This window comes from Sander lucioperca, chromosome 16, assembly GCF_008315115.2.
Source record: "Sander lucioperca isolate FBNREF2018 chromosome 16, SLUC_FBN_1.2, whole genome shotgun sequence".
Classification (NCBI taxonomy): domain Eukaryota; kingdom Metazoa; phylum Chordata; class Actinopteri; order Perciformes; family Percidae; genus Sander; species Sander lucioperca.
Window position 1 is genome coordinate 8,757,570 of NC_050188.1, and position 20,024 is coordinate 8,777,593.

Consider the following 20,024-nt stretch of genomic DNA (forward strand, 5'->3'; position numbering starts at 1 on the left):
CCCAGGACCCAAATCGTCTATTAGCCAATATTGCACCATTAGCATTAAAGCTAGCTGACATACAGACGCAAAACTGAAAGGACTTTTGGGTTGTTCAAGAAAAAAACCGGTATGGCTGTGTCACCAGCAGTGACAACATTGTGTGAAAATCCAAATGAAGTCTTTCTAGACGTTGCGAAGTTGTTACTTACATACGCGGATAACATTTTAAGGTAAGGATGTGAACTTAACAACGCAATAGACCAGCAGTATGCTGAGATGTGATGTGCTTGCTAAACTGAGATTTTCTTTAAATAAAGTAGCAAATGTTAATGTCTTGTCATCAGCAGTTTTTACCGCCGCCCGGTAAAGCTAACATAGCTGTATGTTATGCGCCGATATACAGTATGCAGTAGTTGCTGTTTACACACGGAGTCAAGCCAAAGTCAGTTTTTTTCCCTTGCAATGCATGGAAAATCCTCACCTAACTTAAGTATCAATCGCTAGGGTGTTCTGGGTTTTTATCATTCGATTGACTATCCAGGAAGCTGTTTTAAATTGTCTCTTTATTCTCCTCTACCTCTTTCTTCTACCTTCACCTCGAACATTGTCTCTGGAATTCGCTGTAGAGTGAGAGAAAAGTCTCTAGTTAAAGTTTTCATGTTTCTTTGAGTAGAGGCACGTTTATACATGAGCAGAATCGCATGAAATATGACCCACTTTTTGTGTAATGGTAAAGCTGGTATCAGTAAAGTATGGTATCACTGCCACATATACAATAAACAACAACACTAAATATAATCTAATGACCCCAATTTATTATTAGATGGTATATTTTTTTCATTTATGAACAAAAAAAACCCATTGGTTTGTACATAGTAATTTGTCTGCTCCGCCCCAGAGGAACAAAGTCTGAAGAGCCTGGAGATCAGATCTACTTCCTCATACATTATGATGTCACCTCCCAACAGGTATCCCAATGAGGAAAAGTACAGATCGATCCGCATAGGCAATCCTACATTCTCCACCAAGCTGTTGCCCATCAAAGGTGCTGTGGAATGCCTTTTTGAGATGGGATTTGAGGAGGTAATTAATAAGCAACTGTCAGGTGGCTACTGTAATAAGTTAAAGAGCCCCTATTTATGTTTTTTTGGATTTATCCTGTCTGCTGACCAATTAGAGCATAATGGGCTTTTCAGGAAGGTGGGCCAAGAGCTCAGACTGAGGCCGTTTTTGAAATCGCCTACAACATACTGCAGACGACTGCATTATGCAGTATGCAGTACCTACTGCATTATGCAGTATGCAGTACCTACTGCATTCTTCGTTCATCAGTAGTATGCAGTATTAAACCGTTAAATCATTTTATTCTGCAGTATGCTAGGCCAAGTTGAGCCTTTGAACAAGCTCTTTAAGTGCTGGGCAAAAAAAAGAACTCGCACCACTATTGCAAATGAAAAATATAACTTATTGAGCTTTGCATTTTTTGTTTACTTGCTACAAATTTAAGAAACTGAAACTTAATTTCTTACATCTTTATTTATGTGAAATTAGCTAATACAACAAACACTAATTGTGAACTAAAATATAATATCTAATGTATATACATGTTATAATTTATTTACAAGACTGTAGAGCTGTGCATTTAATCAAATTGTAATTGCGATTTTGATTTTGGCTTCTAATGATCACAATAAAAATGTAATCGAGAAAAATGATTATTTTGCACATTACGTTTTGCAAGTAAACTCTTTAAACTCTTGTGTTCTGAATGAACAGAAAAAAAGTTCAACGGGAGAAGTATTAAGGGTAGTTTCACAGTTCAGTGTTTTCACTGTTGATTTGTTCTTAAAATAAAAAAATGCAACATCTTTTCAAAAGTCAATTTCGAGTCTCCGGAATAGAGCTCCAGCCAACTGAGAGTGGGGTCTGTGAGGGTGGACAGGCCGGCCGGCAAGCCAGCAACCCCGGCAGGCACACGCCGGCTGTCAGGTCAGACTGTGGAGCTTCTGAACTCCGACACCGTTGCTAAAAATTTGCAGTTGGCCATCAATTTTTGTAAAACGGCCCATATTCGAGCAATACATAGTTGATTTCTCGCATAAAAAAAGTGTCAGAAGTGAATTTAATTCAATTCAATTAAATTCAGTTAAATTTTATTTAAAGTATCAAATCTTAACAAGAGTTATCTCGAGACACTTTACAGATTGAGTAACACTCTATAATTTATAAAGTCCCAACAATTCTAGTAATTCCAGTAATTCCCCCAAGAGCAAGCACAGTGGCGAGGAAAAACTTAGTGATGAAATAGCAGACGAATATTGTAAAAAGTTTCCAGTTGTTGGCCACAACGGCAATCGGCGGTTGTTGTGATTGTTGCGGCGCTTTGCATTGTGGGATACTGTAGGTGAGATAGACTGGTCCGAGGCAGGCTGGAGATTTTCTCTGAATCCGGGTGTTTTTGGCATACTGCAGATTTAGCTTTTGATTGCATACTGCATACTACATGCTACATTTTGGACAAATCAGTACGCACTGCTAGTATAGTATGCGGTTTCGAAAAGTTTTAGGCAGAGGATCTGCAGCAATGGGCAGTATGAGAAACATAATATGTTTTTTAAACATCAAAGCATGTAAACCTATTCTAGGAGACCCCAAGAGCACAAACATGATGCTGAAAAGGAGTATAATAGGGGCTCTGTAAAGCCAGTATTCGTAGTGTACCACTTGCTTCATTGCCTAGAGTCTGCTTGTTATCTGCCATTGGCCTAACTAAAGTAAGTAATAAATGGAGTAAACAATATCACCTCTTGCATCTTTTTTCAGGCTGAGACCCATCTGGTGTTCTCCAAGTCTGCATCAGTGGAACAGCTGAAGCTTATCAGGGAATGCATAGCAGCCGAGAGGGATCAGAGGCTCTGTGGAGGACAGCCGCTCCAACCGACTGGTCAGGCTGCTAAAGCTTCAACCTCCGCCTCAGCCTCCCCCTCCGCACCAGAGAGCTCTGCTGCTGCCTCCAGCCAGCCAGTTTCACCACTTCCATTACAGCCATCATCCTTGGTAAAGATGAAATACTTTTATTGTTCTCCTGGGGGGAAATTACAATATTTTCACTCTGTTGTTTTAGAACACACTACACTGTTGGACAGGCGCCCCGAGCAGTTGGGGGTTTGGTGCCTTGCTCAAGAGCTCCTTGGCAGTGCCCAGGAGGTGAACTGGCACATCTACAGCTACCAGTTCACACTCTGTACTTAGGTCCATAATGGGACTTGAACTGGCGACCCACCGGTTCCCAACCCACCTCCCTATGGACTGAGCTACTGCCACAAATGCACTGGGTTAAAGGGCAGCCTTTGTGATTGAACATATCTTTAATGTTAGCTGTGATATTGTAGCAGAGTCACAGTGTGTTCCCTTTTTTTTTTTTTTTTTTTTTTTTTTTACTAAGATAATATTTATATGAAATTAAGAATTTACATTAGATGGACATTTACATTAGATGGACATCTAATCTTTATAATTTGAACAATTAATGCCAGATAAGGAGCGTAACCTCCACGCGTCTTCGGAGCATGTCGAAGCCCTGATTTGTGTTTATACAACATAACACACTCCGTACTTTGGTCCGTGCAGGGACTTGAACTACGACCCTCAGGTTCCAACCCAACTCCCCACGGACTGAGCTACTGCCACCCCTATGACTTATCAGTTGATCGACTAATTGTTTTAGGTCTACAGCGAACTGGTATACAGTAGGACCAGTGTGGCTCTCAGGCTCTAGCATCATCTGCTCTAATTCATATTTATACTGCTGTCAGCCTGGTTTACTCATCCAGGGGCAGTAATAACCGTTTATTTAGTAGGTCAGAATAGACGGTGGTTGAAATATTCCGCATTTTTACGTTTGTTATATTTTCGGAAATTGGTCATTCCACTTCAAATGTGTTCATTGGTGGCTATAATGATTCATTATTATTCCATAAACAAATTGGGATTCAGTGTTATGGATTAGGGTACTACATCTTAAATTTGTCTTTGCTATTAATATTGTTTTATTATTTTAAGATGTTGGGGAAGGTGTTGCAGTTTTTCTTTCTATTTCGCTTCCTTTCTATTCTATCTATTATACACTTCGTACCCCACCCCTGAATGAACATCTAGGCATACCTCCTTCAGTCATAATACGTTGTCATCCTCTCTCTACTTTTCATTATTGGTTTGTGTGTAATCTGGCTGTTTTCTTGTCTTTCTGCCAGGAGAACAGTATGAGCTTTTTTGTGACCCTCCAGTCAAACTTCCAGCATGTGATGCTGTATGAAAACCCTGAGCTGCAGCAGAAAGCCAGGAGCCACATCCCTCACCAGCAGCTGTCCTCTGCTGCCGAACACAAGCTGAAGGAGGCGAAAGAGGCGGATCCAGGTGAAGTCCCCTCACTCATTCAAAGAATCAGTTGATTCAAGATTCGAAACGTTTACAAATCCCACAATGGGGAAATTCCCAAAGTTGTATATCTAGGATCACACTGTATGCAAAGAAACGTATGCATGTTCCTTTAAACCAGTGGTTCTCAACCTTTTTTGGGCCAGCGCCCCCTATCCATTATCCAGGTCTCTAACCACCCCACATCAAATAAGATGTAGGCTAATTGCCCCGAATATTAATGATTACGCCCTTATATTAGGCCTATTATTGTTATTACTATTGTTATCAAAAATAATCAAAAAATAATATAATTGACTGACAAACAACAGATGTATTAGTTTCCCAGAGATTAAAAAAACCCATGTGAAAAGAAATTATATTTACATGTTTTTTTTTAAATGCAACCATTTGACATTCAGTTTAAATTAGGTAAGGTTATTTATTTTTTAAGGTTAAATTAGTATCAGAATGACTAGATATGCAACATTCAAACTTTAATTAGGTATTACAAACACTAAAAGTAGCCAATCAGAAACAGCTAGCAATTTAACATTCAAGTCTATTTTTCATTCAAATCTATAATCAAATTGTTCCAACGGAAAACAAGCTGGCACTTATCAAGGGGTAAAAGCAGAAGGATTTACAACCTTTGAACGTTAGTGAGAGCCCTGCTTTAGTTATTTTTGCACAGAACTCTTACTCAGCAATGATTTGAAGGACTGTCAAATTGCTGATTGAAACCATAATTTGAATTACACTACTGAATAACAGAGAAATGCAGGGAAACATATTTTGTCTCCACCAAGGTGACATAAACAAGCGCACCCAGTGAAAAGAGATAATAAAGAATACATGACAGGACTTCACATGATAACATTCACAACTTGGATACATTTTCGGTGGATCATTACGGACTAAAGGAATATAAATAATTGAGGAATCGACAATTATTCAGACTTAATGATGCTTCAAAGGAATGAAGCTGCCACTTTTTTCATGTTTACTATGCTGTTTGTTAAATCTGAAAAAAATTATACTCTGTTTCCGTAAAATTAACTGAACAACCTACATATGTAGAATCTAACTAACGAGTTGCAGCATGCATATGTTGACAAAAGTTTAAACATAATAATAATATGCTATGCCCCTAATGTTGGCACCGGGCCGGGGGGTAGACTCACCTGCAGCAACACGGGGCCAGTGACAGGCGATTAATTCAGACTCGGCTTTTATTTGAAGTTTTATGATGCTTGGTAGAGTATGTTTGCTATCGCCTGTCTTGCGAGTAAATAGCAGAAAAAAACTTTTGGAGAAATGCAACCCCACATCGCGCTGCGTTTTGAGGAGGTGTGAGAATCCCTTTCAGTAAACAGTGACATCAAGGTCTCTTGCTTCCAGAAGAACGTTTTAAAACACCAAACACAAGCCCTGAACTGCCCGGGAGTTTCGGGAACAGCTAAATGTTTGCCAACCAACAAAGCACAGCCGACATCTCTCGCTCGTCTCTTTTCATTCTCTCTTTCTCCGTGAAATGAAGCTGCCTTCAGGTGTAGTAGGTAGTCCAAAATATTGCTTCCAGCGCGCCCCGTCATCTTCAGAACGCCCCCTGGGGTGCAGTACCGGCCCCGTTGAGAAACATTGCTTTAAACAGTGATTCAGAGCGACCAACTGACTTCCTTTCCTTTTTCTAGAATGTAAACTTGGAATAGAAGACTTCCTGGTGCTGGAGTTGCTCAGATGGTTCAAACAGGACTTCTTCTCCTGGGTGGACTGTCTGCCCTGCAGCGGCTGCAAAGGCCCGACCCAGAACGCCAGCTCCCTCAGTCCCAGCACCGATGACATCCGCTGGGGAGCCCAGCGAGTGGAGAACCACTACTGTCAGAGCTGCCGGCTCTCCACCAGATTCCCCAGGTGTGTGTGTGTGTGTGTGTGTGTGTGTGTGTGTGTGTGTGTGTGTGTGTGTGATTTCCGTTTTATTTATTTTTTACATTCAAGTGACCTCACTGCAGCACAAATATTCTAATAGCCCAGTTTGTCCTGAAAAAAATGTTTATAGATTGACTGCACAACAGTTGATGTTTTACAAGCTTTTTTAGAAAAGAAAAAAACAGACTCCCATGTGTGCGTGCGTCTGTCTGTCTGACATTTTGGCTACTTCTTACTAGGGCTGGGTACTGAATTCAATACTTTTAAGGCACCGACCGAATTGCCTCTAAAGTTTCGACAGTGTTTCCCATACATGCTGTAGGTTGTACTTGGGCGCCCCGGACAGGTAGATTGAGACCCCCCCAGGTAGATAAAATCCGAATTACATTTATTTTCCCAATCAAAGCTGTATTTTTTACAGCGCACACAGACCAGCGGCCTCCAGCCCCTCCCCCTCGTTAAGTCTTATACCGCGTACATGACAGCGTCAACCAGTGTTGCCAACTTATTGACTTTGTCGCTAGATTTAGCAACTTTTCAGACCCCCTTAGCGACTTTTTTTCAAAAAAGCGACTAGCGACAAATCCGGCGACTTTCTTTAGAAAAGACGGCAGTATTGACCAGCGAGCACGCGAAGGTATTTCTCTCTTGTGGCCGCCAAAACGGTCACCTCTCTCTTCTGTTCTGTGAATGAGGAGCAGCCCCTCTCCTCATGTGCTGCAGCACTGAGCAGGCAGTTAGAAGGGGAGGGGGGACAGGGTGCGGGGGACGGTGTAGGTAGGAGAGACAGCGGGACGCGACAGGAGAAAGATGTCGCTGAGCTGGCCTGGGCAAGCCAGCCTTCTTTGAGAATTCTTTATTGATCTTTCTCCCTCCCTTTTGTAGAATTTCGTTTTTTACTTCAAATATAGGCTACCTAAGTAATAATTATAATTTCATATAAATTCCTTTAGTGAGTTTGTGATTATTTGGCTAAAGATTTCTATTTCTTTCTATCTCCCTGCTGACACATCTACTAAGCTCTATGCTAATTATTGCGTAATGACGTCATAAATATGCAAATGAGCATATGACGTCATCTAGCTACTTTTAGCGACTTTTGGAGCTGGTGCTAGCTACTGTCATTGGAAAAGAGTTGGCAACACTGGCGTCAACAACGTTGCACTTCAGGCTCAGAGGCTATGTTAGTAGTAGCATGCTGCTGGTGGTCTTGCGGTGGGATTAACTGTACTAATAAAACCATAGAAAACCGCAGCCACACCGCTGTGAAAGCTCCCCGAACGTCATTTATCAGAGTCTGGTTGTTACCCCTCTCCGCGGCAGTCTCCTCCACTCCATATCTTTATAATGGAGCTAACCGGAGCTGACTGGAGCTAACCGCTAATCATTGCTAACAGAGCCTTCAGTTCTCCGTGCCTGTATCCATTAACTGTATTTATGGACTTGAGCCCGAATAAAACCCGTAATTTCATTAAATTTGCTGTAAAAGTTTTAAACTACAGCTCAGAGTTGTTTGAATGACAGAAATCTGTTCAGATGAGATCTTAATGAGTGCAACAGGACATGTAATTTTAGCTATTGTACAAAAAAGCATGTAGGATCCCCAAAATGCGGATTAAAACACTTCAAAAAAATTAACAATGATCCAATAAACAAAATGAACAATCATTTACTTTAGATAGCCCTAGTCTTATATGATTTAACAGGAGTTAGGAGGAGACAGTGTTGAGATTAATAATAACATGTAACTTTCTGTATAGATCATAGTATAGGCTAGTATTACAGTTGTAAAAGTTGTAAATAGGCTACATATAACCTTTGGGCTCCGGGTAATCAGATATTTTATCTGCTGAATGTTAACATTAGCAACAAAACTGATTTAATTGACAAAGGACATCATTGCTACATGTCATGTCATTTGTTATAAATTCAACGAGCAATTTGTTGTATTTTAGCAGAATACTGAAAGCAGCAGAAAGGCAGAGCTGAGTACATTTTAATGTTTATTTATCAGAAGTAATATTATCGTGATATTTAACGTTAGTGCATATCTATTTTCTTCATATCATGCAGCCCTAATAACTACCCTGAAATTATGTCAGATGCAGCATAGTGTCACAATATTTTCACCTTTTATTCTAATTTGTTTAATATGTAAATAGTTATTTCTCTCTAAATGATCTGTTAATGTAGTCATTGTTTTAAAAAAATAGTTCATAAACCTTTAAACCGTTTGACTAGTTTTATTACTGAACCCAGCTGTCACGCACCGCACCGTCACATCCTGCGCCACCCACCATCACAAGTAAATTCTCAACCTGTGGGAAACACTGTTTTGAGTATTGAAAAATGCCTCGTCATTAAATACCCAATTTCAATACCTAAGGAGTAAATTTCATCAGCGTCAGTGAGCCAGTAAGCATGCAGCATGCTTCTACCAAGATCTAATAATGTCTGTGATTGGCTGTCTAACGTTGCACGTCGTAGAGACATGCAGGAAAAACTTACAGAGAGACGGGCTAATGTAGTAGGAGCTGAAAAATAAATTTAAAAGATTTGTGTCGTAATGTGTAATAATTTCTTTTTTGTTAAAATGGATTTTACAACTGGTATCAAATTGTTTAGGAACCGGTATCAAAGTCACGGTATCGGTACCGGTATAAGATACCCAGCCCTACTTCTTTTTTAGGACCTGCGTTTTAATATTATAGTTAGGATTAAGTTGCAGAAAGAAGAAGGCAAGTTTGTTGTTAAACCACTGACTTTTATTTTGCATTACTCACAGTTAAAGGGTAGTGGTTTTTTTTTTTTTCAACCTGGACCTTTTTCTTGTTTACCTTGCATTGGTGACTAATGTGAACAACAATCTTTGAAATTGGTCCAGGATTAATCTGTAACCGGCAGCTCCGAACCGGGCTGCAATGTAATCTTATAGGGCAAATGTGCATCGTCAGTTTCTGTCCACTAAAAGTGCTGTTTTACCACTGATAGGCTCAGATTGTTACTGTGTCTGACGACATTATGGAAATGTTCTTTACAGAGAGAGACCTTTTTGTTAAAGAGTAAGATCCTTTGTTTTAACCAGAAACAGCCCCCAAATCACCATCACCAAACCCACCAGACTCCATTTAAATAAACAATACTTTTAGCATGTATAGAGCATATTTCCACATGTAAATGGTTGAATTAAGGGAATATTTCAACCAAACCGGATTGGTGATTGATGGAACAGTGGAAAGACAAACCAAGACGTTTTATTTAGTTTCTGTCGACTTTGAATGAAGTGTGTTTTATGATGATAAATTTGATGTTTATTTAAATGGAGTCTGATGGGTTTAGCAAAAGCGATTTTTCATAGTTTCATCAAAGAACCTCCATCTTACTCTTTAACACAAAGTTCGACCTTTGTAGGGATCCTTTCCATAATGCTGTCAGACAGGCTGTCAGTGGAAAAACAAGCACTTTTGTGGATGTAAATCGAAGTTGTGCAATTGCCCATTAACGTTACACTGAAGCTTGTTTTTCGCTTCTTAATACTGGCCCAATTTCAAAGATTGTTGTTCCCATCAGTCACGTAGACACAAAAAAAACTAAGTTACCCTTTAACAAATTCAAACGGTTATAAAGAATATGAATGAATTTGACCACAAAACACACGGAGAATAATGAATTTCTCTGTATTGTTAATACCAGGTACAACAATCCTGAGAAGCTTCTTGAAACCAGGAGGGGGCGCTGCGGGGAGTGGGCTAACTGTTTCACACTGTGCTGCAGAGCCCTGGGCCTTGAGGCCAGATATATCTGGGACAGCACAGGTATGTTCCTGACAGACAGATGTGGCGTTCCATTTACCTTGGAACTCAGAATCCGGAGCTGGGAATGATGTCAAACCTAGTCGAATGTGTTCCATTTACAAGTCTGATTTACATTACGTTTTCATTAGCCGTAGCCAGGTTAGCCATTGTTAGCAATGCCAGTTGATAACGCATTACGCTGTTTTTTGTGCATACAAACACCATAGCAACATGTCCACAGATAGAATATGGATAGCGCTGTGTGTACGATTTAGTGAGACACAAATAACACAGAAGTGCTTTTAACTGTATATTACTACAGCTTTCACTGCTGTTGATGCACGGGGCAGCCATGTTGGATTTTGAGCTCTGGATACTGCAAGGTAGTCTGAGTTCCGAGCTCGGAAATCCGAGGTCAGGGGGCGTATTTCCGACTTTGACCTTTGTAAAATCCGTACAAATGGAAGGCACTATTACATCGCTGATTAGATTTTCTGTTCAGCAGTTTACTTACACGCCTGTGTTTGACATATTAGGAAGAAATGTTGTTGATGAGGCGCTAGGGCTGCTCGATTATGGAAAAATTTGTAATCACGATTATTTTTGGTCAATATTGAAATCACTATTTAACACAATTACTCGCTGTCTTTTGGGAATATGTGGCATTCATTGAACTTCAAAAACAGTGAAACAGTTAAACAAATTGACTTTTGCTGGGGTTTTTTTCATTCAGAACACAAGAGAAAATAAGGCCCAGACACACAGAACCGACGGCCAAACGTCGGTAGAAAAGGCAGTTGGGCTGATCAGTCTCCCCAAATTGGTCAAAAAAGTGCCTCGGAACACACCAAAGCAACGAGACGTAATACGTCTCCATAACAGCAGGCGGCGCTAATCTGTATTGTCGCCCAAAAATGAAAACTGGCAGCTGATTGGACGCACGCGTCACGTGGGTCTTGTTTCTCCAGAAATTCAAAGACAGACTGTCATGGCGGCTTGTTCAGAATACGATCTCATATTGTACTAAAATAGTTCACCGAAACGTGTTTCTGAAAACATTTTAAGCGAGAAATAGGCCATGCAGTTGCTGAATCTGTCTTCATTTCAGATCAGCAAAGGTCAGTTTAAAAGATTTTCGTCAGATTTTGAGAGACTCTAGTTACGCTCATTCCTCTCCCCATTTCCAGGTTAGCCGGACTCAAATGACCCATCTGATTGGTAGAGTTACCAATCAGATGGGTCATTTGAGTCCGACTGCCGGCAGTGCCCGCCCTGCCGATTATACATGTCAAATCGGCCAAAATGAAGGACGACGGCCCCTCGGACGGACGACGGCACGGAACACACCGAACAGACTCGCCAGACTGTCCAACGGCCGATTATCGGTTCTGTGTGTCCAGGCCTTAAGAGTTTTCTTGCAAAATGCAAGGCGCAAATTGTTTTTTTTCTCCGATTTAATCTGTTTTTGTAATTTATAGGAACCAAAATCATCAAGGCGCTTACAATTTTGATTAATTGCACTAGGTGTCCTGAATACCAGTCAGTTATTTTGATAAAAGAACTCTCAATTCAAGGTCTACTTTGTTTTTTTTTTTATAGCTGCAACGTTTATAGGACTGCAACCACCGATTATTTTCATTGCTGATTGATCTGTTGATTATTTTCTGGATGAATGGATTAGTTGTTTGGTCTCTAAAATGGTGAAAAATGAGGATCAGTGTTTCCCAAAACCCAAGATGACGTCCTCTAATGTCTTGTTTTGTCCACAACTCAAAGATATTCAGTTTACTGTCACAGAGGAGAGAAGAAACTAGAAATGATTCACATTTAACAAAGCTGCAATCAGAGAATCTTTATGACTCAAACTGATGAATCGATTATCAGAATAGTTGGGAATTAATTAAATAATTGACAACTAATGGATTAATTTTTGCAGCTCTTAATGTTAAGCTAATTAATTGATTAGTCGATCGGCAGAAAATTAATCGGCAACCATAACTGATAATTGATCATTTTGAGCATTTCTTTTTAAAAGTAACCACAATTCTCTTGGCATCTCAGAGGTGAATATTTCCCTGTTTCCTAGTCTTTTATGATCGTAAACTGGATATATTTGGGTTTTGAACTGTTGGTCAGACAAAACATAGTCTATATCCACGACCTTCCACTTCTGGGATTGCTTCGTTGCCACCAGAAATTCCGCAGGATGTCCTTTTCGGCCGGATGTCTGTCACCTTCCTCTTTCTTTGTGTTGGCGTTCTAAACTCCTCGGGAGCAGGTTATGTTGGAGATTAGAGATCAACCGGTGTAAAAGCACCACCTACTGACCAATCAATATTCAATTGATAACGGCGTCACCATTCTTAGAAGACCCAGTAGAGCTCGGTGCACGGAGAGAAGGAGGTGCGCTCATAAAAGTTAAAACATTTAGAGACCGACAACCCCGTTAACATTCCCCGATGGGTATTTTTATGAAAGATATAGGTTTTCAGTGGAGGTAATTACGTATAGGCTATTTGTCGGCTTCTTGAGCATCGTTGCCAATGCGCACATCGGTTTGAATTATGTTTTTATATTTTTTATTTGCTCTCACGATCGCTTACCACTGCCAGGGTTGCAACTGAAATAATAGGCTAAAGCAACGACAGTTCATGGAAAGGAAGTATAATTATGGTCAGATATTGTGCCTGACAGATGGGGAAGTGATATTGTTAAGTGTTGTGGTAATTTATGCATTTACAGCGTCGGCTATTTTTTTGCCAGCTTTCCATCCTGTTTTAGGAAGCAGTGACTGTATTGCGTTTTGCCTGTAAAACCGTGTCTGTGTTCATATTTATGTAGAATTATAGTTTGCTCTTCTTATTTAAAATATGCGGCTCTGGTATGTTTGCGATTGGTCATGCTGTGCAAACACCGCTTCTTTTATGTGAACGTGCACGTCGCTGGATTGGGAAACCCTGGGTTGATTGAACTAGTTGTTAATCACCGTCGTGACACAGCTTATGCAGGACAGCGGTTGTTAGGTTTGGTGAAGCCGGGTAACTGAAATAAATCCAGGGCATGTTGATCTTGATTCATAGTACAGGCCTCTGGTGTGCTGGCTTAGGGACTATCTGCTATGAGCTGAGATAATAGCCGAGCTTGACTCTGACCTGCCAGAACTTACGCTATGCTTCATGTTTGGCAGGAATATCGCCATTAGATTTTTTCCCTAAATAGCCCTAGTATAAAGTGTATAAAAGGCTGGGTGAAAATGTGTATGGTTCTGTGTGATGTTTCAGACCACGTGTGGACAGAGATTTACTCTGTGTCTCAGCGCCGCTGGCTGCACTGTGACTCCTGTGAGAACGGCTGTGATAAGCCTCTTCTGTATGAGGTTGGCTGGGGGAAGAAACTGGCCTACGTTCTGGCTTTCTCTAAGGACCAGGTCAGGCAAATGGACACTACATACTACTACTACTACTACTACTACTACTAGTACTACTACTACAGCTTTTACTACTGCTACTACTATCAGTTGTTAAAATCTATACTGGTATCAGTCCCGTTTTAGTTAAAAAAAACGCAAAAGTAAAAGTATCATGTCCTTAGAGGATAAAGAATGTTACACTACAGATTAAAAACCAACAATGTTTTAGTCCGTCTCTTAGGGCTGCAGGATATAAGGAAGGAAAGTATGCAATGATCGATAACTTTGTTGAATATCGTGACAACAATATTGCTTGCGTAACAAAATAATTATATAGTGTGTATATATATATTTATATTTATTATTATTATTATTATTATTATTATTATTATTATTATTATAAGATTATATTATTCAGATATTAAAGTGTACTCAGTCCTGCCTTTCTGCTGCTTTCAGTATTCTGCTAAAACTAAACACATTGCTTGTTGAATTTAAAACAAACGAAATTTGTGTGTGTGTGTGTGTGTGTGTGTGTGTTGCAGGTGGTTGATGTGACGTGGAGGTATTCCTGCAAACATCCAGAGGTTTTGTCGAGAAGGACCAGGGTTCAGGAGGCCTGGCTGCTGCACACCATTAATGGGCTCAATGCCTCGGTAAATCTTAGTCCCTTTAAACCCTGCACAAAAGACTACTTTCCGTGGTGAGTGTGATGTAAAACACTTTCCATCTGCTCTGATACCTAAGAGGCAGCAGTACCTGAGTTCGGACAGGAAGAAGGAGCTGACAGAGAGGCTGCTTGTCGAGCTGGTGGAGTTTATTTCCCCCAAGAAACCCAAACCAGGAGAGCTGGGCGGACGCAACTCTGGCTCTCTGGCCTGGAGGACGGCACGGGGGGAGACAAGAAAGGCTGATACAGGGACCTCCACAGAGGTACATTCTATTTTATATTGTGTTATAATTGAGCTTACCCATTATAAGTGTTTGTGTGGTGTCAGGCTGCAGGTTATGTGTTTACTCCTACTGAGAAAGAGAAGAGCGACCGGTTACTGCACGTGCGCTACAATGCCGCCAAAGACCAGTACTGTCGAGTGTCCAACAACTCTGAGGTCATTCCGAGCTGGGATCAGTGTGTGTGGAGGAAGGAGTCAGTCTTCAGAAAGGTGGAGGATGACTGGCAGATGGTACGTTTATTATTGTTTGATTAACCAACCCATATTTGTCAGTTTGAGCACAATTACAATTTTCAGTATTCTATGGCTCAGGCAACTTAAAATGTAACACTCAACATAGGTTGATGTACTGTATAAAAATGTCTGCATCATGAATCGTGTATATATACAGTAGGGCTGCACGATTGTGGCCAAAATGATAATCATGATTATTTTGATCAGTATATTGATCACGATTAATTATCACGATTATTTGTTGATTTTAACCAAAACTAATTTTATTGTCAAATAGGCTAATTATAACTGCTTTCACATCCATATTGTGCTACATTCCTGCCAATACATCCATATTGTGCAACATTCCTCCTTTGTTGAAGGATACTATGAAGGAGTATGCCATTTCAGCTGTTGTGCGACCCCTTTCCAAACATGCGCGTTTGCCGTGAAAAGATACAGGCAACGCAATTTTCTGTTCACGTTAACGGCGCATGTTTAAATCTGGTGCCAATAGGGCACCGGTGCCCGGTATCTACCGGACGAAATAGCAACACGGATTACGGTCCCACTTACATGTCTGCGTTGCGCTCTGATGCTCCAAAACAGACGTTAGAGGCAACAGAAACATCGCTGCATGTCACGCTAGTAAACACTAATAACACGTTACACAGCAGCTAACGTTAGCCTACCGTTAGCTACAGTAGTAATTGGATTAAACACGGCTAAAATGCTGACAGCTAAACGGTGTAGTGTGACTGTATTTCACTGTCGAGGATTCCAACAGCGGGACGTACAACAGTCTGCCGCTAAAGCTATGAGCTAAAAGACACAAACTAGCACTGGTCACTGCTGTTGTCTGAAAAACAACACAGACGGGACAAAATGTTGCGTTTACCGGTAAACTGGTAAACCTCGTGACAACTTATGACCGACTGCTATCTGTTGTGGAATTTCCCTCTGTGACTGTCAACATCTAAACTAAACTGCGCGGTGCAGGGCTCAACTCTGATTGGCTCATGGAGGCACATGATCAGAGAGTGGTTTACGGAGCTTTGGAAAAAAAAAAACAACTTTGATACAGAGTGTCGGTACACGATCCGTTCTGCCTGCACGATCCGTTCTGCGCATGCGCAAGATAATACTGTTTGACCGAGGATACGACCTGCACGATCTGTTCCACGCTAGCCTATGGCTAGCCTCCACCGGGAAGCTAACGTTAGTTTAGCTAACAGCTAATTCGGCTAACTGCTAGCTGACAGCTAGATTCAGTCTAAAATAACGTTAACTCAAACGTAATGGGAAAAGCAGGCTACAGCTAAATTAAGACTTCACAGTAATAACAATAAAGACAAGTATTGAGTGATTGTATTTTAAATGAGCACAAGTAAAGTAGAACTGACGTAACAGCTGTTATATATGTTAACGGTTATTTTCACGTTTTATTTTGAGGGTCTTTTAAAGTTATTACATGCTGTCTCAGCTAGCAGTTAGCCGAATTAGCTGTTAGCTCAACTAATGTTAGCTTGGCTGTTGACCGGAAGCATGGAACAGATCGTGCAGTGTCGTAAATCCTCGTACAACAGCGCATGCGCGAACATTTTGCGCATGCGCAGAACGGATCGTGCAGGCAGAACGGATCGTGTACCGACACAGAGCGTTCTATGAACGGAATGAAGCATTTTAAATATCGCTCGATCACGTGAATTTGATCGTGGGAAGCCAAAATCGTGATCGTGATTAAAATTCGATTAATTGTGCAGCCCTAATATACAGTACTGTGCAAATGTCTTAGGCAGGTGTGAAAAAATGCTGTAAACTAAGAATGCTTTCAAAAATATAAATAATGATTGTTTCTTTTTATCAATTTACAAAATGCAAAGTGAGCGAACAAAAGAAAAAATCTAAATCATTGTAGTCAGGTGTATGAGCAACCAATTATACCAAACAGGTGCTAATGCTCATCAATGTCACATGTAGGTTGAAACAGGCATTAACTGAAAAAGAAACAGCTGTGTAGGAGGCTTAAAACTGGGTGAGGAACAGCCAAACTCTGCTACCAAGGTGAGGTTGTGGAAGACAGTTTCATGTCACAGGTCATACACTATGGCAAGACTGAGCACAGCAACAAGATAGTTATACTGCATCAGCAATTTCTCTCCCAGACAAATATTTCAAAGCAGACTGGTGTTTCAAGATGTGCTGTTCAAGCTCTTTTGAAAAAGCACAAAGAAACAGGCAACGTTGAGGATCGTAGACGCATTGGTCGGCCAAGGAAACTTAGTGCAGCAGATGAAAAACACATCAAGCTTATTTCCCTTCGAAATCGGAAGATGTCCAGCAGAACTGGCAGAAACCAGTGAGACCCAGGTACACCCATGTCCGGAGAAGTCTGGGCAGAATTGGTCTTCATGGAAGAGTTGCAGGCAAAAAGCCATACCTCCGACATAGAAACAAGGCCAAGCGACTCAACTATGCACAAAAACATAGGAACTGGGGTGCAGAAAAATGGCAGCAGGTGCGCTGGACTGATGAGTCCAAATTTGAAATATTTGGCTGTATCAGAAGGCAGTTTGTTCGCCAAAGGGCTGGAGAGTGGTACAATAATGAGTGTCTGCAGGCAACAGTGAAGCATGGTGGTGGTTCCTTGCAAGTTTGGGGCTGCATTTCTGCAAATGGAGTTGGAGATTTGGTCAGGATTAATGGTGTCCTCAATGCTGAGAAATACAGGCAGATACTTATCCATCATGCAATACCATCAGGGAGGCGTATGATTGGCCCCAAATTTATTCTGCAGCAGGACAACGACCCCAAACATACAGCCATGGTCATTAAGAACTGTCTTCATACATGAAGAGACAGAAGGATTTGAGGAAGCCTACATCTACAGAAGATCTGTGGTTAGTTCTCCAAGACGTTTGGAACAGCCTACCAGCCGAGTTCCTTCAAAAACTGTGCAAGTGTACCTAGAAGAATTGATGCTGTCTTGAAGGCAAAAGGGTGGTCACACCAAATTAGGGCTGCAGCTATCGATTATTTTAGTAATCGAGTATTCTACTGATTATTCCATCGATTAATCAAGTAATCGGATAAGAAATACTTTTGTTTTATTGAAGAGCAATAATATACAATCGTTTGGTTTAATTTTCGGAGAAAGCAAAATTAAACCCTAACCCTAACCCCCCAACATTGTTATTGCCTACATTGCTTACAATATCATCTATCAAAAAACTAAACATTAAGTGCATTTAAGTGCCATATTACGTTGTTTTTAAAGAAAACATTTTCTGAAATGCAATAACAACCTCAAACTAAGGCATACATTAAACATACAAATATTACCTTAGGTTGTGCAACTTAACTTTCAGAACTACAAGTTTCAATCTGAGACTGATCTGTATATAGGCTTATAAGTATATATAAGTTATACTTAACCTATTTTCATTTATATATTTGATTACAATGTCACACAGCTCTGTTACACTTATGATAGTAGATTGTTGATCAGCTGTTTCTCCGTAAAGAGAGAGTGGTGCACAAATCAGCTGTTTTTCCAAAGGGATGGTCAACAAGTCGGCTCTTTAGATCAAATTGTGGTCACCACGTATTTTCTTGTCTTTGATTTTGGTAGTTGTTGTGTTTGATGCAGTTTCATCTTCCATACGACTCTGTGATTTACTTTTGTCGGGTCCGCTTCGTGGAATGGATGATTAAGTTAGACTCAGTGTTTTCTGTCGAGATGCTGAAACATTGACGTCCTGCCATTATTGTGGTAAGCTAGTTCAATTTTGCAGTACACACTGTACAGAGTTTTCGTTTTAATTACGTTTGAACTGATTCCAAACTTTGCACACTTTGTCGTTTTCTCCAGCCTGTCTCTTCTCTTAGCCCCTCACTATTTACGCTCTTTCTTAATTTTGTAAAGTGCGCCGTCAGTTTCATGGCATGTGTCGCCAGCAGCGACAGTAATAATCATCCGTGCGGAAACACTGAGCGATACGTTTGTAACATTGTTTAAACGAATCATTTTTCATCGAGGATTATTAGTAATCGAATTATTCGAGTTACTCGAGGAATCGTTTCAGCCCTACACCAAGTATTGATTTGATTTAGATTCCTCTTCTGTTCATTCACTGCATTTTGTTAATTGATGAAAATAAACTATTAACACTTCCATTTTTGAAAGCATTCTTAGTTTACAACATTTTTTCATACCTGCCTAAAACTTTTGCACAGTACTGTATATATGTATAACAATAGAGGAAATGTTACAGTTACTTCTAAAGATTGTATTTCTTTCTTCAGGTGTACATAGCTCGAACAGAAGGTTCCTCTATGGGAAAAATTAGCTGGAAGTTTGACTTTGCTCTGGCAGGAATGAAGATAAAGTCTGTCTCGATCATGGCCAGTAGCCAGACCTTCCACTCTGGGAAAGTCTGCTGGCACTTGCAGGCAGGCGAGATTACTACAGAGTTCTCTGGAGGTATGGTTATGTAATATATGTTCTGATCAAATACTCTAAATGTAATTGTGTGACATGAATCCTTCCTAATGATTTCTCTCTCCTGTGTTTTGAACCTTCAGATGGGAAGATGCAGTCATTCCAGAGTCTATCCGGCTCCTCAGAGTTCACTGTTGTAGCAGGACTCAGTGGTGGAGAAGAGGAGACGTCATGGCAACACTCTCAGCTCTTCAGACAAAGCTTAAAGGAGACAGAGGAGTCTTCATTTGAAATCCTCATCCACTTAGACAATGCTTAACAGTTGTTTTAATTAACATAATTGGGTCCCTCGTTTGACAACTAACTTCCTAACTGCTTTGAAAAGTTCTGAGCCTATTGTTTGGATGATAGTTTTTTATGATGACAAATCAGTGGAATATTTTAATTTGTCAGTCTGCCAGGATAATTGAATATGCATGGCCTAATGATAAATGAATGAAGCATGGATTTTGTTCCTATCACAGAGAACATTTGACTGCTAGCAAAATAACAAATAAGACATGCAGTATACAATATACAGGGTTTTAAAGATATATACATAGTATTTGTAAAATGTGCCCTTCACTGTGAATGTGTCTGTAATTTGTGATACATGGAGACATTCCACACAGCAAACTGGGGTTAATGCCCTTGTCAGCTCAGGTTGCTCCAGTTATGCTAGTAATAAACAATTGTGCCATTTATTTTTGGCTATGGAATTTGTTCACCTTTCCATGCCCAGTTACATCCATAAATTGAGTGCTGTTAGTGTGGTGAAAAGTGCTGAATGTTAGGAAATATATATGGTAGTATAATAAAGATATTTTTGCAGTCTGGTAGTGGCTACG

At 40.4% G+C, this 20,024-nt stretch overlaps 1 protein-coding gene across 1 annotated transcript; it reads left to right on the plus strand.

Annotated features, from left to right (window-relative positions):
• The first annotated feature begins 6 nt into the window (after nt 1-6).
• ngly1 (N-glycanase 1) lies at nt 7-20,012 on the plus strand. Its single transcript, XM_031278540.2, has 12 exons — nt 7-212; nt 951-1,065; nt 2,806-3,039; nt 4,236-4,398; nt 6,093-6,312; nt 10,021-10,142; nt 13,403-13,548; nt 14,076-14,186; nt 14,278-14,463; nt 14,529-14,714; nt 19,002-19,179; nt 19,281-20,012. The coding sequence occupies exons 1-12, from the start codon at nt 112-114 to the stop codon at nt 19,454-19,456; spliced, it is 1,938 nt and encodes a 645-aa protein (XP_031134400.1). The 5' UTR covers nt 7-111; the 3' UTR covers nt 19,457-20,012.
• The last annotated feature ends 12 nt before the right edge of the window (nt 20,013-20,024 follow it).

Excerpts from the sequence above, each read along its gene's own strand:
- ngly1 (XM_031278540.2), top strand. The coding sequence starts at position 112 with ATGGCTGTGTCACCAGCAGTGACAACATTGTGTGAAAATCCAAATGAA. Across the intron at positions 3,040-4,235 it reads CATTACAGCCATCATCCTTG|GAGAACAGTATGAGCTTTTT; the intron begins GTAAAGATGAAA and ends TCTTTCTGCCAG. Across the intron at positions 13,549-14,075 it reads TGGCTTTCTCTAAGGACCAG|GTGGTTGATGTGACGTGGAG; the intron begins GTCAGGCAAATG and ends TGTGTGTTGCAG.